We start from the raw sequence: 17,481 nt of genomic DNA, 5'->3' as shown, positions 1-17,481 counted from the left end.
TTTTTTATCCCCCAGGTTTAACAGGCAAGATTGGGATATCAAATAGAGAAGCAGTTGGGATAATTGCCTTTTTATTAATTAGGTTTAACCCTTGAAGGCCCTGTTGTATCCTATATTGGACCAGATTAACTATTTTAACTGGGTATTCATGAGGTCCCATTTTATCAAGCCAGTTTGTAAAAGATCTACCTTAATTTATGATTTATGTTGCAGCATCTATGCTCCAATATGGGATATATTAGGGCAATGGGTATTATGACTTGGGAAATATAGGCAAGGCTACATTTAAAGTGAGGCATTCCTACTTTTTCTCTATTTTATATATAGTGACTTTCTTAAGACAGGAGAGGCACAATGCTTAAATTTAATGGGATCCCCCGGTATAACTGTAATTTGAGCTCCAGTACTGATTATGTCCATGGAGTTTTGTCATTGGGTACATTTTAGCTTCTTTTAATTTCAACCTGATAGACCTCCTTTACCCTTTTTTAATTAATTTATTTATTTATTTTCAGAGCAGGTCTAGTGATAATCAACTCCCTCCACTTTTGTTTATCTGGGAATATGTGAATTTCTCCATAATTTTTCAAGAACATTTTGCTGAATATAAAATTCTCTATTGACAGCTTTTTTTCTTCACCCTTTACGTTTATTGACCCACTTCCTTCTAGCTTCCAAGGTTTCTGGTGAGACACTGGCTAATAGTCTTGAGGATCCCCTATATGAGAGGAGTTGCTTCTCTCTTCCTGTTTTTAAGATTATCTGTCTTTTGGCTTTTGACATTTGATTATGTGTCTCAGTGTGGGTCTCTTCGCAATTCTCCTGCTTAGAGTTCATTCATGGTGAACTCTTGCTGGGTTGGCAAATTCATATCTTTCATCAAATTTGGAGATTTTTCAGCCATTATGTCTTCAAGTATTTTTCTCTGCCCCTTTCTTTCTCTTCCCCTTCAGGGATTCCCAAATTGTTGTTGTGCTAAAGTTCCAATCCTCATTCTTTTTTATATTGATAATTTGTGTTTTCCTATTTTTAGGTTTGCTGAATCTCTCCTCTGATTGCATGTCTTCTGAATCCCTTTATTGTATTCATATTTTGTTTCCATTACTGTAAATTTTGATCCAGAATGTTTTTCGTTCTTTTTAGGAATCATTTTCTCTCTTTATTTCTATCCTCATTTTGCTCATACATCTTTTTCCTTTGTTCATGTCCTTAGCTTTTTAAGCATCTTTAAGACAGTTGTCTTTTTCTGGCGAGACTGACATCTGGGTTTCCTCAAGTATGTTTTCTCTCCATTCATTTTGTTCCTTTAATTGGGCCATACTTTTATGTTTTTTTGGCATGCCTTCAGGTTTTTGTTGTTGTAGAAGACTGGGCATTTGAATCTTACCATGTGGTAGCTCTGGAAATCATATTTCCCCCCACCTTTCCCTGGAATTGCTGCATTTTTGCCTCTGTTTTCATTATTATGGGATAATTATGTGCCAGAGATCAGCCTAAAGTGAAAACTGAAGAAGGTCTTTTCAGTGCTTGTATCTTTCCATGGGCATGTGAGGTGGCTTTCTGAATTCTTCCGTATATGTAGTTGTTTTTGAAGACAAACAAAAAAATAGGTGCAATTCTTTTATATCTGTGAAAAGACACTTCATCCAGTGGGGGTTGAAACAATGATGACTAGCCTACAAGCCCACAAGATCAGAAGCACCAATCCACAGTCAGAACACAAAACCTCAGTATCTGTGGGATAAGGTACTTATTGCCCACCCTGGCTCCAGAAATCTGCACCAGAATGACATTCCCATCCCCAAAGCTGCTTGCCATGGAGCTGGGAGTGAGGAATGTGTAGCCAATACCACTCTGATGGCTGCAATCAACACAAATTGTAATTTATTAGGCAAGCTGGAAATTAGAAGCATTCAGATAAACTCTGGAGTTCCAACATAGTCACTTGAGAAAGATGCCAGAATAGTTTTTCAGGTACAGTGGCAGATTCGTGGCACTTCCTATTTGGTCATTTTCCCTGAAATCATACTCCACATATTTGGTTTTGTAGTATTTCATAGTATCTGAAATAATGTATCTCTAAATATTTATGTGATCTGTAGCAGGCAGTAAAATATGGAAAACTGGGTACTCACCTTTAAGAAATGAAGTACCACTCTCCTCATAAGAGTCTTTTGATGCTCATTCCTAGTGGCCCTCTGGGTGCTACTTAGCCATTGCCTCGAAGAATGTGAAGAGCTACATTACCTAGAAGGATGTGCTTCATATGCCCAAATGAGAGCCTAGGACAGGAGTGTTTCCTGCAGCCTGCATTATTGTGGCCTGCACTATTGGCACTGCTACAGTGGACTTTCATTTGTCACATGACCTGTCTGACCACACCACCCAGGGGGAGCAGGTGACTCTTTGGGACCAAGCTAGGAAGGCCAGTAAGGAGGATAGGACTCATCTAGACACCTTTGTAGGGCCTGGGAGAGAGTTCAGCTGAGGGAAGTACTGATACAGTCGCCTCCCTCCTAGCACAGGTGTGTTAACTAGTCTCACATTCTTGGACTCTCAACCACATGGCTGTGGCACACTGACATGGAGGATCGTGGCATCCTGGGATTCTTCAGGCCTTCTCTTCCTGCTGATAGGGTCACTCTCAGTCCAGAGTCCTAGAATTAAATCAAGTATTACAAAAGAAAGTTCCTCTTTCTGGCAATTGGTGGTATGTGGTGGGGAAGTATGAACTATAACTTCTTAGTATCCCCCATTCATGTACAGTGGCATGTGCAGACCCTTGGGAGAGGCATGGCCTGCAGAATCCAGAGACATGTTTGGATCATGCTGTACCCTATCTCAGGGCTGTGGCCTTGTGCAAGCTACCTTGCTATCCTTCACCTCCATTTTCCTCAAGGAAGGCTTAAAGGGGAAATATTAACCATCATTCTTTCTAGATGAGAGTATCAGAGATGGCTAATGTGTGATGTGTGTTCCCAGTGCCCAGCACTGTGCAAGGAACGAACATCCCTCTGGATGCTGTTTTTAGGGAGATACATCCTTAGGCCTATAAATCTGCCCTCTACTCCATCTTCCTTTGCTCACTGCTCTCCTGCCAAGCTGTCCTGATCATTCTAAGCTCTTTCCCACTTCCCAGTGTTTCTCTCTGCCTGGGACACTGAGTCCAGATCTCTGCAGTGCCTCTCCCTCTCCTCTCCTCCCTTGCATCCTTCCCTGTTCTGCACCAATGTCAATGTCACCTACTAGGAGAGTCTTTTTTTTTTCCCTTTGGCCTTGCTAGCTCTAGATTAAGTATTTCTCATCTTCTGGAATCTTTGTGCAGGGAATGTGGCACACTTACAAAAGTAGAGATCAGGACTTGGTTCGGTTTTCCAGGGTGGTGTGGAAGCAAAGAGGCTAAGTAACAATAATAACTACATTTATTGAGTTCTGAGGGTAACTTGTTATGTAGCACTTCATTTAATCCCAATTTCCTCAGAGTTAGGTTCTATTATTCCTGCTTTACAGAAAAGGAACCTGAGGTTTGGAAAACTTAAGTTATCTTCTCGGGGTCACACAACTCTTGGCGGAAACTCACATCCTGTATGTTGATCCCTTGAGCCTTTGTTCTTTCTTCTTCTTCACCACCATTCCTCCTCAGTGGGCTGGGGAAGCCTGAGGTGACACCTGACAAAGATTTCTCTTTCTTTGACCAAACTCTAGCTAGGCCCCTCTGAGCCTTCTTTAATAGGCCTGTCAACTTTTGCCTATTAAGACTTGAACAACACTAACACTTTCTAATAACTTTTAAAGTGCTGGCCTGAAAAACTCAAGGCTGTCCAAAGAATTTCTTCCAGCCAACACCTGAAGATAAGACCCCTGTCTCACAGTCTCTGTGGGAGGATAGGAGCCTAATTCAAGTGCCAGTAGCAAACCCAGATAGACTGCACATAGACCAGCCCCCTCCCTTCCTGTGTTTTGTAATTTTTCACTTTTCTGACTCTACTGAGCCCCTCTTCTCCACCCCCTCCCTATTTCCTCACCCTTCCTTTAACATACTCATTCACCTCTGTATAAATCAAAGCTGGGTTCAGTTCATGCCAAATTCCTTTCCCCATTGCAATAGTTATTACCAATTAAAGTCCGTTCTCACCACTGTCATTAATGTCCAGCTTTGTTCATCTTTGACACACCTAGTGAGCTTTGCAAGGTAGGCAGGACTCCCTCCGCAGGTAAGCGTGGTAATAAATGGGGTATGGGACACATTCTAGGCAGAAGGAACAGCATGGCCAAAGGAGACATTTTTTTGCTCAGGGAGGCCAAGAGAGCCTGTATGGTTGCCAAGAGAAACCCCAGTCTTCTGAGATCTAGGTCCTAGGAGGGCAATATTGTGTGGTCTTTTACCGAATGTTCAAATGTAGCCTATATTCCTAAGATGTGTGACTCTGAGAGAGACTCAGGTCACTAGCATGAAGATGATTATGGCATTTACCTTCCAGTATGTGGGAAGATTATTAAAAGCAGGAAAAACACGGCAACAAACTTCCATGCAGAGGCACTTTGTTGCTTGCTTTATAAATCTTTTAATTCTCACAACCAGCTAGTAAGATGGGAATTATTTTTGTTTTGATGGAAAAAATGGGAAATGAAGTGACTTCCCCAAGTTTATAGAGTAAGCAAGCGACAGTCCCAATAGGCTGAATTCACACCTAGGAATTCGGGTCCAGAGCATAGAACATTTAATTGTCTGAATGCAGCACACAGTGCAAACACAAGGCCCAGTTGCTGCTGCTATTAACGGTATTGTATTATGATTATAATTTTTCCCTATTTATCTTTGATGCCAGAGTGCTTACACTCTGCACCTCTTGGGCCATATGGCCTTGTCATTGTCTTGTATCTTGCATCAATTACTTTTGCATAGAAAGCTTTTTTCTCAAACACAATTGCAATTTGTTTAAAGACTGACTCCCCCTCAGCAGCAAAAAAATAAGTTCCCAGGAAGTGCTCAGTGATATGTGCCTTGCTTCTTTCTAGATGTTTACCAACAACTGAGCTCTAATCACATCTGACTGGCCCAAGGCTAACAAGGAAACTGTTTGACTTTCCAGGCATCAGTGACCTTCAATGACAGACTCTAACCTCCATTTAGGAAGAGTGAAAGCAGTGGCACCCAGCCCACAGGACTCTGTATTCAGAGATGATGATGAAGACCTGTAGGCTTCTGGTCTCTGGGTAGAGCCTCCCCTTTCCTTCATGTGGAAGCCTGATGCCTCCTTCACTCGGCCCATTTTCCAAATCTGTAGGATACCCTCCTTCCTTCCTATAGACCTGCTAGGTTCTCATCTCATCTCCTACCTGGTCTCTTTGTTTCTCCTCAGATTATTTAGGGCAAGAAACATTCCCTCCCTCAAAATGGCTCAGATACTCAAGAATTTGCTGGAAGTTAATCGGGGGGTTTTGTAAGAGCTCTCCTCTAAAAATGTTAAACAGTAAACACATGGGAGTGACAAGTGATTAGATGTGACATTTGAGACCAGAATGATGAAGCAACCATGAGAAGACAATGATGATGTAATCAATAGCTAATACTTATTGAATGCTATTGAGAGGCCAGGGATTGTTGTAAACACTTTACACCAATTAATGCATTTAATCTTCATAATAATGCTGTGAGATAGCTTTATTACCATTTTACAGATGGAGAAACTGAGGCAAGACACAGTGAACTAGTTTGTCCAAGGTCACACAAAGCCAGTATACATGCAACTTGGATTTAAACCCAGGTAACATGACTCCAAAGTTTAATGCTGTTCACACACACACACCTCAGGGCTCTTAAAGGGTATGGAGTGTTTCTTATCTATTAAGCCCACAGTGGATGCTCAAGAAATGGTTAATAGGTATGACTGAGGAAATAATATGATGTCAGTGACATCAGGACATCATTATGACATCAGCCCAACCTTCTATCATAACAAAGTAATAGTCTCTTATTGCTCTCTTAAAACTATCTTCATTTAAAAAGATGGCCTTCTTTTTCCTAGTTCTGTATTGTGAAGGCACTTTAAATCCAGAAATGTAAAGCATTATCATGTGTATGCCCATGCTTTTTAAATGACAAAGCACAGGTATTTCGATGAATCCTCTCATAACAAAGTGACATGGTAGCATTAAACTGTGTAGTGGAAACAAAATCTGGGCATTATAGGACTACTTCATCTCTGTGGTACCAGTTGCTTGGGAGAGCAGAGAAAGGACACAGAATGGGAGAAAAGAAAGCTACTCTCATTATCCCATAAGTATATATGTGGTAGCCAGTCTATCCGTACTTGCAACTGTCTGATACCACATCATGCTTCCTTAATTGTATTTATTTACTTTGGAGACAGGGTGGTGTTCTGCTGTCCAGGCTGGAAAGCAGTGGTGTGATGATAGCTCACTGTGACCTTAAAACTCCTGTACTCAAGCAATCCCTCCCCACTCAGCCTCCTGAATAGCTAGGACTGCAGATGTGTGCCTACACCTGGGTAATTTTTTTTTTTAACAGACTAATGAGTTTTGCTATATTGCCCAGGCTGGTCTCGAACTCCTGGCCTCAAGCAATCCTCCTGCCTCGGTCTCCCAAAGTGCTGGGAGTACAGACATTAGCCACTACACCTGGCCCTTCCTTAATTATAAATCTTCCAAAGATCCTTCAGTGTTTCACAGAATTTCAATATAAATTTCATGATTAAAAATAAATCAAATGAAAGATAAAATCCCTGCAAAATAGTAAAAGTTTACCACCCCATTCCAAACCTACTGCCCCTTGCAAATTGCTATTGGAATATGCCTCTGTGCTTTGGCTTTCTGTTAAGGTAGCACATATATCAGAGGAGATACATTTTGTTGAAAGTCAGAAACCTTATCACTCATTCCACACCAGAATTATCATAACTATAACATAATGTTCCTTTTTAAAATAACATATCTTACTACTCTCACCTGAGATAAAGAACAAAATCTGAAGCATAATCCATATCACACCCCTTCACTTGCATCAGTGTCCATACACTCCAAATCAAATTGATCTGCATTACCTTTCTAATCACAAGATAGGATTCTAATCACAGGGCCAGTGAGACTGTTCCATTTCTTATCTAGAACTTAGAATATTTGAAGCCATCCTGCCTCCTTACAAAACATAATTATCTGTCAAGGTTCAGTGCAGAGAACAAAATCTCTCTTAACTATTTCAAGACATATATTGCTGCAAATTAGTGCTTTCAAAATTGGTAGGTGGGCTGTAAAAGTAATGAGAACACTTCTGGGCTAGTGATTTCAAGGTAAACTCCCGTAACTATGACTCAGGGATAGAGAAATGACGGTTGCTGCAATGATGCTGCCAGCAGCACTACCTCAAAGCCACAGAATCTGAAACTAGACATGGGAACGTGGAATCCAGCTGCAGCAAGTATGACAGAACTCGACTGTCTGCTTTACCTAGATTAACACCCAGCACACCGCATACACACACGCACAGGCACACACAAGGGATGCACACGGCTACATGAGTAGTACTCATTACATAATTAGTGTTCATCATTTAGGATTCATTTCAAAAATCACATCTCGCTAAGCCTGCTCTGATCTCTTGTAGTATGTTGTTTCTTGGTTATGTCCTCATAGCACTTGTAAACCATTATTTCAAATTTATTTGCTATCCATCTTTCTTGTCAGATAACATCCCTGCGAGAAAAAGATCAGATTTGTTCATTATTACAATGGTTATCAAAATGTGCTTTCTGGACAGTGTGTCGCCTAAGAACACATGAAAAATGCAAATTCAAATCAACTCATACAGAAACCCTAAGATTCAGACTTAGCAATCTGTGCTTTAACAAGCCCTCCTACTGACTTCGACACACCACTAAAGCTCAGAACTACTGGATTCCTGTATCCCATCGCTGTGTAATAATACACAAGTGATGCTCAGTAAATTTTTTTGAAATGTATTTGATTAAGCCTACTGGAAATTGACTCATCAAAATACTGCTATTCTTAGTATAAAGAGCAGGTCATTTTTCTCTAGGTTTGCTAGTCTCCCACTAAAGGCTATGCTAAGGCTAATCTTAGTGAAATTTTTTTTACAAGAAATAGTCACAGTGAAAGAGTTTGTGATATACAAAATGATTTTATTAGATGCCAAAACTTTTATTAACATCACTTTATCTCTTTTGCAGCTTTAATTTTCAATATTGTAACACTTACTGGCTCCTCTGGGTGACTAAATATCTTCACATGCCCACTAGCTAAAAAGAATTTCTAAGTAGAACTCAACTGAAACTGCAAGCTACTGCTCTAAGAAATGCATATTTTATTATAATGTTTATTTGCTCTCCTGTAGAATCCAGTTTACAAATAGCATGACTGCAAAGATTTACACATAACTCCTAAATCCTTCAGGTTGTTCTACCATTAATCTTCTGATGCGTAGCAAGATAAACACTCTTAGTGAACACTTCACTACATCTCTTAAATGAGATTTCTCTCCATTTTGAGTTCTCTGCTGTAGAATAAGGGATATACTTGGAACTGAAGACTTCCCTCAATTTCTAAATTTTCTACATTCATACAGCTTCTCTCCTGTAGGAGTTTGTAAAAGATTCCTATTGTCTATAGTCTTTCCCACATTTGCTACATGTACAGGGTTTTATCCTAGTGTGAGTATACTTATGTCAATTAAGGGATTAATATTGACAAAGGCTCTCCCACATTTATGGTCTTCATATGATTTCTCTACAGTATAAAGTCTGATAAACAAACTGGCCTGCATCTTTGCTAAAAGGTCTTCCTATATTCACCACATTCATAAGACTTTCCCCAGTATAAATTTTTCTAATGTTAAATAAGGGAGAATCTAGGAAATTTACCATGATAACCACTGCTTCATACAGTTTCTCTTCTGTAAGATTTCTCACATGTATAGTGATTCATATAGTCTAAAGGCTTTTCCACACTTACCACACTATTGGGTTTCTCTCCATTATGTACTCTTTGATGGGCAGTAAGATTTGAGCCTTTGCTAAAAGCTTTCCCACACTCACTACATTTATATGGCTTTTCTCCAGTGTGAATTCTCTGATGTACGGTAAGGTTTGAACTACAGCTGAAGGTCTTCCCACATTTAATACATTCGTAAGGTTTCTCTCCAGTATGAATTCTGTGATGTTGAAGCAGGGATGACCTATGACTAAAGGCTTTCCCACATATACTGCATTCGTAGGGTTTCAATCTAATGTGATTTCTCAAATGCATATTCAGTGATTCAAGCTGGTTGAAGGATTTCCTGCATTTCTGACATTCAAAGGGTTTTTCTTCAGTATGAATACTCTGATGCTGAACAAGAAATGAGAGGCTACTAAAGACTTTCAGACATTTGTTGCATTCATATTGTTTCTCCATAGTGTGAATTCTTTGATGTCGAGTAAGGTGTGAGCTACAGCAGAAAGCTTTCCCACATTCTCTACATTCATAAGGCTTCTCTCCAGTATGGATTTTCTGATGGTGAATGAGAGATGACCTATGAATGAAGGCCTTTCCACATATACGACACTCATAGAGTTTTTCTTGAGTATGAATTCTTAGATGTTCAATAAGATGGGACACACGACTAAAAGACTTTCCACAGTTCATACATTCATATGGTTTCTCTCCAGTGTGAGTGCTCTGATGGTTAGTAAGTGATGAGACATGGCTAAAGGCCTTCCCACATTCAATACATTTGTAAGGTTTCTCTCCACTATGGCTTATCAGATGTCGTGTAAGGGATGAGCCATGGCTAAAAGTCTTCCCACATTCACGACATTCATAGGGCTTCTCTCCTGTATGAATTCTCCAGTGGCGATTGAGGATTGACTGTTTGCCAAAGGCTTTCCCACATTCACTGCATGTATAGATTTTCTCTCTATTACAAGTCTGGGGAAGGGTAAGAGATTTGCCCTGGCTGAAGGCTGCCCCACTTTTATTAGAATTCAAAAGTTTCTTTCCACCATTGACTTTCTCATGTTTTATAACTGACTTTTTTGGTAAGTTCTTCTTTAATATATCATATTTGTGTGAATTCCCTTCAGCAGAAATTTTTTGTGGTTCAGAAAGAGTAGACTTTGAATGAAAGGTGCTTCTAAATATATTGTATTTGTAAACACTGTCTGCAGTGGGGCTTTCTCTAGAGGTGAGAATTGCTGGTCTGAAGTGGTCTACCTGACTTCCATGCTTCCCTTCTAACTTCTCTATATATTCCAAATTCTTCTTAGAATTTGAAAATTCATAACTTTGTTTTACAACTTTTTCTATTATTACTGTTTGGGGTGAATCTTCATCATAAATATCCTTCTTTGTTGATAATTCCTTGTTTTCCCATCTTGATTCCCAATCTGAAATACATCAAAAAAGCAAAGCACTGTTTTGTTTTTTTTTAACTATTTGAAAAGAAACTTCTACGTTGGAATTAGGAGAACTGGATTAGAAATGAAGCCCCCAGAAAACACATAGTTCTGACAACTCAAATATTTCAATGATTTCTGAACAGTGCTCAAATGGAGCAGAGAATACAGAGTTCACAGAAGTGGGAACACAGTGTGATAATGGAAATGGGAAAAATATATGTAATGGATGAAATAGTATGGAAAAAAAGGAAGTTATCAGAAATAAAATGTGGAAGGCATTCTGGATTCCAAGCCATCATTTTGTGCCTATATGCATGTATGAAAGATTGCATTTTGTCTCATAGCCTTTTTCTCCAACATTCAATTAATCTCAATTTGCTGCCAGATTAACATGCTTAAAATACAGAATTGATATTATTAAACAGTTGCAGTAAAAACACAATAATCTAAATGCTCTTTATAGCTGACAAAGATTTAGGCTTTCTGAAGTTATGAAGAAACTGTGTGAATCATGTCATTTATTGGACATTAGAAAATATTCCTAGAAACATATTTATATATGTTCATTTTTTCCTCTAATATGTTCATATTTCATCTACAACGCTCAGCTTTAGAAAAGTGATTTCCCATCTAATTGACAGCTTTTCTTAGCCTAAAACTATCAGTATGTTTTTCTTTAAGTAGATTTAAGAAAGAATAATTTGCCTTACTGTCATGAATAGAGTAACAATTGAATTATTATGAAGGCAAAAACCTCTAACCTTGATTAGATGACATGAGTGATACAGATAATAATTTGGGATAGAGGAACAATTGTTTTGAAAATCTAAGCTAAATATCCCACAATTTTTCATTTCTATCTGAGATCTTTGAAAACAGTATACCTAAAATGCCTCCACACTCACTATAAACTCACTATAAAGAGTTTGGGACCCTTTTTAACAAAATCTTCCTTTGTCTCGTTCACCATGACTCACGTGGAATCATACCTTTTGACAGTTTTTTCTCCATCATCCAGGGCTCTTTTCCATCCTCCAATAACGTGATCACATATGGCTTAGTTATGGAAAGACCTGCTTACAGGAAGAATACAAAATTGTTTAAGCCATGGTCCTCTATTAGGAGAGGCCATCACAAGAGGGACCACAGGAAGGGATGAAGGGTATTCATCGAAATGGAAAGATAAGCTTCAGGCAGGGCACAAGAGAGCTGCACATTTCCTTGGGAACATGCTACAGAAATTCAGCCATTTACTTAGGAGGGTCTCCAGCAATTCAGGGTGGCAAAAGAAAGGTGTCCCCTACTGGAGTGGAAGAGGTGATATCCTTACCTACAGAGACCAGGTTCTCATAATTCTGGACCATCACATCCTTGTATAAGTCCCTCTGAGCAGAATTGAGCCATCCCCACTCTTCATGAGAGAAGTCTATAGCCACATCATTAAATGTCACCTGAAATAGCAAACATATTTAGGCTCAGCCATAGCCCAGGCCTCTTCTGTCACTGAAGAAAGGGTAAAATTAGCCTGGTTGTGGGAGAAATGGAACAGGATTCAGGAGTTGTGGCAATGATTGGGAATGTGATCTCAGTTAAGTAATAATAGGACAGTTATGTAGTTGGAATTACTATACAATAAGGGGGACAGTTATGTGCTTAGAATTATTATACAATAAAGGTGAGAAACAAATATGAGAGCTTTGCTTCAGTAGAGTTAATTTTGCTAAAAGTTACAGAAATACATGAATTTTTAAAAATCAGCATTTGACATTTGACAGCACAGAGTCAAGTATTTAGTTATATCTTTTACAGCTTAAGTGCTAGGTAAGTAATTAAAAAATGAGGGTAAAGCGATTGTCTCTCAAATGGGATACTCAGGATGATCCACTAAGGCTCACAAAAACTGGGCAGCTGGGTGTGGTGGCTTACACCTGTAATCCCAACTACTTGGGAGGCTGAGGCAGGAGAATGGCTTGAACCCAAGAGGCGGAGGTTTCGCCACTGCACTCCAGCCTGGGTAATAGAACAAGACTCTGTCTCAAAAAAAAAAAAAAAAACCTTTATATTAAAGACTAATAGACATACACTGTTATGGTTTGATTGTGACCCCCAAAACGCGTGTATTGAACTTAATCGCCGCTGTAACAGTTTTGAGAGGTGAGACCTTAGGAGATGATTAGGCCTTGAGGGCTCTGCCCTCATGAATGGATTAATGTCATCATCATTAGGAGTGACTTCCTTATTTAAAAAATGAGTTTGGGCCCCTTTTTGGTCCTCTCTCTTCTCTTCGCCCTTCCACCATAAAAGGACACAGCAAGAAGGCCCTTGCTGGATGCCTGCCCCTTGATCTTGGACTTCCCAGGCTCCAAAACCATGAGAAGTCAATTTCTATTGTTCATAAATTACTCAGTCTGTGGTATTCTGTTATAGCAGCACCAATGGACTAAAATATACACATAACTGATTCATAAACAAAAAAGAAAAATATATTTATGGTGTATACTTAAACTTTGTACTGATAGACCATTATTAAAATATGAGACCCCTGGGTGAAAAGACTGAAGGATGGTTTCATGCCATAGATCAGGGGTCCCTAACCCCCTGATGGTTAGGGGTCCCTAACCACTGGTACCAGTCTGTGGCCTGTTAGAAATCAGGCCACAGAGCAGGAGATGAGTGGCAGGCAAATGACTATTATCACCTGAGCCCCGCCTCCTCTCAGATCAGCTATGGCATTAGACTCTCATAGGAGCGCAATCCCTACTGTGAAGTGCGCATGCAAGGGATTAAGGTTGCACGCCCCTTATGTGAATTGAACTAATGCCTGATGATCTGAGGTGAAACAGTTTCATCCCCAAACCACCACCTCCCGCTTCTGTGGAAAAACTGTCTTCCACAAAACCGATCCCTGGTGCCAAAAAGGTTGGGCACCACTGCCTTAGATAGTCCTTAAATAAGACCTGAAAGTAAAGGGAAAAAAATAAAGGGGTACGTTTCAAAGAAAATACTCTAAGGAAATGTTCACAGATGTGGCTTAGAAATTCCTTTCAATAGTACTCATTTCACAATATTACTTTTTAGTAAAACTTTGGAAGCTTAAATATTCAATAATAGTTTATTGGCTAGTCAAATTATAATATGTACAAAAAATACATCTATTTAATACAGCATTATTACTGTCTTTGATTTGTGAAACAGACTGCTTGCCTGTGGTAATTTTTTAGCTCTGAGAGTTAATTCAGCATTGTATTACATTATTTGGATATTTTGCATGCATGTTCACCAGTGATACTCGTCTTTGGTTTTAAAGGCAGAATTTATTTTTGCCAGGTGTTGGGAAAATAATTAAAATTCAAATCTCCTGCCAATGGCAGAAAATCCTCTCCACAAATGTAGAAAAAAAAGAACACAGTTTTATTACTTAATAAGCATTAAATCAACTGTGATGCACTTCACAGGCAATCCACTAATGAGATTAAAAGGACAGGAAGAAATCTCATCTTTTTTATAGCCAAGCAGATACAATCCAATACATACATTTTCCAAATAATCAAGTAAGACCTTACAGTTCAATTTGCTACACATAATTTATCCTAAATTCACCTGTTAATTGGAGTTGCCACTGTGTTAGTTAATTCCCTTTATCCCAAATCAAAAAAACATTTCTCATAGCTTTATGATGAACAGGTTATTACAAGTTAGAGCCAGGGATGCTTCCTTCTTCCCCTTCAGTTGTCTGGGCAGCCTGGGGTGTTCACTCATCTCTGTCCCCAAAAGAACATAGCCTATCTGTCCTGGCACTTATTTTAATTTCTTATGCTTTCTTACTTTTCTACCAGTGCTGCAATCCTCAATACAGTAGCCACTAGGCAATTTGGCTACATACATTTAAATTAATTAAAATGTAAAAATAAAATAAGTAAAGTTTAAAATTCAGTTTCTCAGTTGCTTAAGCCACAGTTCAAGTACTCAATAGTCATACAGGGCTGGTGGCTACTGTACTGACCAGTACACATGCAGAGCACTTCCACCACTGCAGAAAGTTCTCTTAGACAATACTGCACTAGATCATGAAGTCCTGTGTGTCAGTGTACACCAAAATACATGTACAACTTTTCCTAACAGATACTTCCTAAGTGTTTAGAAGATGAACCAATGAATGATTTTGGCTTAGTTCACTTTAGCTGTTACTTTTTTCTTGCTCTGCCGCCAGGCTGGAGTGCAGTGACATAATCATAGCTCACTGCAGCCTCACACCACAGGGTTCAAGAAATTTTCTCAACTCATCACCCTCCCGAATAGCTGGAAAAACAGGCATGTACCACCACACCAGTTTTTCAATTCTAATTATCTAATTTCTCCAAGAAAACAGACTTCACCCAACATGTACATCTGCTACTCACATCCCCTCCTATGCAAGCTTCACCTTCCATGCCATGATTCTGCCCCACCAGTTCTTCATTACTCATCTTATTCACTCCACAATTACTTACTAAGCATCTATTTGGTGCCAGGTAACACTCTGGGTACTGAAGCTATAACAGACAACAAAAAAGAAAAAAGATTCCTCCCACCAGGAACAGACAATGAGCATGTGCATATACTGAACATACAGTACATCAGCTAGTGAGTGACACACACTGTGGAAAACAACAAAGCAGTGATGGAGGAGTGGAAGTGCTAGGCGAGGGAAGGTGACTGCGATTGCAAATAGCCATTCAGGGAAGCTTTTCTGAGAAAGTAACCACGGAACAAACACACGAAGAAGATAAGGATGCAAGCTTGTGCGTATGTGGGGGAAGAATATTCCACGTCGATGGCACAGCAACTAGTGACAGTGGCTAGAGCTCACAGGAATGAGGAGGCAGAGAAGGAAGGTGGGATCAGGTAATGGCCTAATTGTACAAATAGGTCATTGCAGAAGTGACTCAGTTAGAGCCACTGAAAAATTATAGGTTGAGGAATGACAGGAATTTATGTAACAATAGGACCACGGTCACAGCTGTACTGAGAACAGACTGATGAGGGTTAAGGGCAGATGCAGGGAATCCAGCTAGGAGGCTACCGCAATAATCCAGGTGGCTTTATTGCTATCACTACCGGGGTGGTAGTGGCGGTGGTAGTGCTGGGGTAACTAATGGTCAGATTCTGTATACAGTGTATAGCTTAGCTCCAACTAGAGGATCTGAATATAGGTATAAGTCAAAGGGAAGAATCAAGGATGACTGCAAGCATCTCTTCATTTGAGACCACATGGTACAGTTTTGACAACCATAAACCGAATAACCTTACATTCCAAAGTTGCATTGTGAATTACAGTTTTAAAATGTTGGCAAGACTAGAAAGTCTTCTAGCAGAAAACTGTAGAAAAGAGGAACACTGGGTGAGGAGGATAATACCTTGGAGCTCTCCTGTGGACTCCGTCCTTCCTATACTGAAAGGAACCATGGATCCAGTCCCCTAAATGGACTTGGTTAGGTGGGAACAGGCAGGAGAAGCAAAGCAAACACACAGTCCTGATAAAAGTGTTTCAGGAAGATTTGCGGACACACCGACTTACCTGAGGCATTACTCTGCAATTTCCAACAGCCAACAGAGTCCTCTTTCCAGGCTCTTATCTTAGAGATGGGCAGTGTCCTGAGGGCACAGAAGGGCAGGAAAAAGCAGTCATGAAAAATCAGGCTTATCTTGCGGCACCTGTGACACACCATAATGGAAAGGCACACTGGTAATCACTCTCCAGGGCGCCAATCTCTCCCTGGGAACTAACAGGGTGTTTCTCCGCAAGGGCTAACCATTTACCAGGTGCCACCTGCGAGGAAAATCAATTACTCTGTAAATAAAATCCTCATAAAACAATGGTAAAAACTTTATCAGCTCGTTCAATCTTCATCACTATGCACGGTGTGCGTTCACATTTTTCCAGATCTATTTTTTAAACGATGACAAAACTGAAATTCCAAGATACTGAACCCATTTGTTCAAGGTTACACAACTGTAGAGCGCCGGCTTCATGACGACATAACCCAAAGACAACTGTGGCTGGCGTCTAATCACGCGCCCACTTCACTCTCACAACAGCGCCAAGAGGTCGGCGCCGTCATCACCCCGCGTTTACATAGGAGGACACGAAGGCCAGGAAAAGCCAAGGCACCGGCCGGGGTCACACCGCGGGGCAGACCCAGGGCCTGAGCCCCGCCGCCGCCCCCGGGACTCATACTGGCCGGAGTCCTCAGCAGGGCCTCACCGTCCCCGCAGGCCCCCCGCGTCGCTGGTGAGCGGGCAACGGCCGCCGACCTCTGGGAACCACACTGCCCAGAATCGTCCCTGAGCCTGGGAGTCGCCGTCAGGCCTGAGGCTACAGCGGGGCGGACCCAGTGCGCCGCCCACAGCCGATCGACATTTCCCAGAATCATCCGCGCAGGGGACAAAACTCCAGGCGCAACGAACCGCCGGTACCGGAAGACCACACTTCCCAGGAGTCTCTGCGGCCGCGCGGACCTGGGGCGCCGCGGGCAAACAGATCTCGGTTTCCTAAGAAACTAAACCGCCTGGGGCTGTCGTCCCAGAGCCCGGCAGTTAGGACCATGCGGGAAGTGTCCTGGGGCATATAGTCATACTGATGAGGTGAAAGATACACCTCGGAACCAAGGGCCACCCTCTACTTTTAAGGACAATGGCGCCGGGACCAAGAAACTACACTTCCCAGGAAACCGTGCGGCCGTGGCAAACTCTTCTGGGTCTAGCGTGCACTCACACTAATGTTTATCTCCCGGGACGTGGGCAGACCTTGTACCAGGCGAGCTCTCGCCTTTGCTAGCAAAAGAGCTCCTCTCTTCCCAAACCCTGCTACTACGCTGTCCACCCTGTATGGTCTTTGAGGTCTTTGAGGTTTTTTTGAAATTCACTTGCTGGAGACTACAGCTCACAGAACGCCCTGGGCTGGATTGTGCCAGCTGTAGTTCGAACCAAGGACATTTCCTGGAAATGCATGCGGCCACGTATCTGTGACACAAATGGCAGTTCTCACGTGCGTTACGCCCCCTGGAAGGACTTGGAAATACGGAACTTG

At 41.0% G+C, this 17,481-nt stretch overlaps 1 protein-coding gene across 4 annotated transcripts; it reads right to left on the bottom strand.

Moving 5' to 3' along the window:
• Positions 1–8,138: 8,138 nt before the first annotated feature.
• On the bottom strand, positions 8,139–16,906 carry ZNF181 (zinc finger protein 181). Of its 4 annotated transcripts, none has more exons than XM_063800659.1 (5): positions 16,657–16,906; positions 15,970–16,046; positions 11,743–11,863; positions 11,402–11,485; positions 8,139–10,400 (listed from the first exon to the last, which is right to left on the bottom strand). In XM_063800659.1, the coding sequence occupies exons 2-5, from the start codon at positions 15,976–15,978 to the stop codon at positions 8,914–8,916; spliced, it is 1,701 nt and encodes a 566-aa protein (XP_063656729.1). In that variant the 5' UTR covers positions 15,979–16,046; positions 16,657–16,906; the 3' UTR covers positions 8,139–8,913. The 4 variants fall into 4 exon arrangements, with proteins under 4 accessions (XP_063656729.1, XP_063656728.1, XP_009433551.3 ...); XM_063800658.1 differs by having other exon boundaries at positions 11,402–11,488; positions 16,657–16,896; XM_009435276.5 differs by having other exon boundaries at positions 16,406–16,879.
• Positions 16,907–17,481: the final 575 nt, after the last annotated feature.

The sequence above is a fragment of the Pan troglodytes genome, chromosome 20 (assembly GCF_028858775.2).
Source record: "Pan troglodytes isolate AG18354 chromosome 20, NHGRI_mPanTro3-v2.0_pri, whole genome shotgun sequence".
Classification (NCBI taxonomy): Eukaryota; Metazoa; Chordata; class Mammalia; order Primates; family Hominidae; genus Pan; species Pan troglodytes.
The sequence above is the reverse complement of the archived record's forward strand: the minus strand, read 5'-3'. Positions and strand labels throughout refer to the sequence as shown.

Bases quoted from the DNA above. Each gene is read 5' to 3' on its own strand.
- ZNF181 (XM_063800658.1), bottom strand. The intron at 11,489-11,742 runs GTAAGGATATCA...TCTTCCTGTAAG, and splicing joins TGAGAACCTGGTCTCTGTAG to CAGGTCTTTCCATAACTAAG. The intron at 10,401-11,401 runs GTATGATTCCAC...GATGTATTTCAG, and splicing joins GGAGAAAAAACTGTCAAAAG to ATTGGGAATCAAGATGGGAA.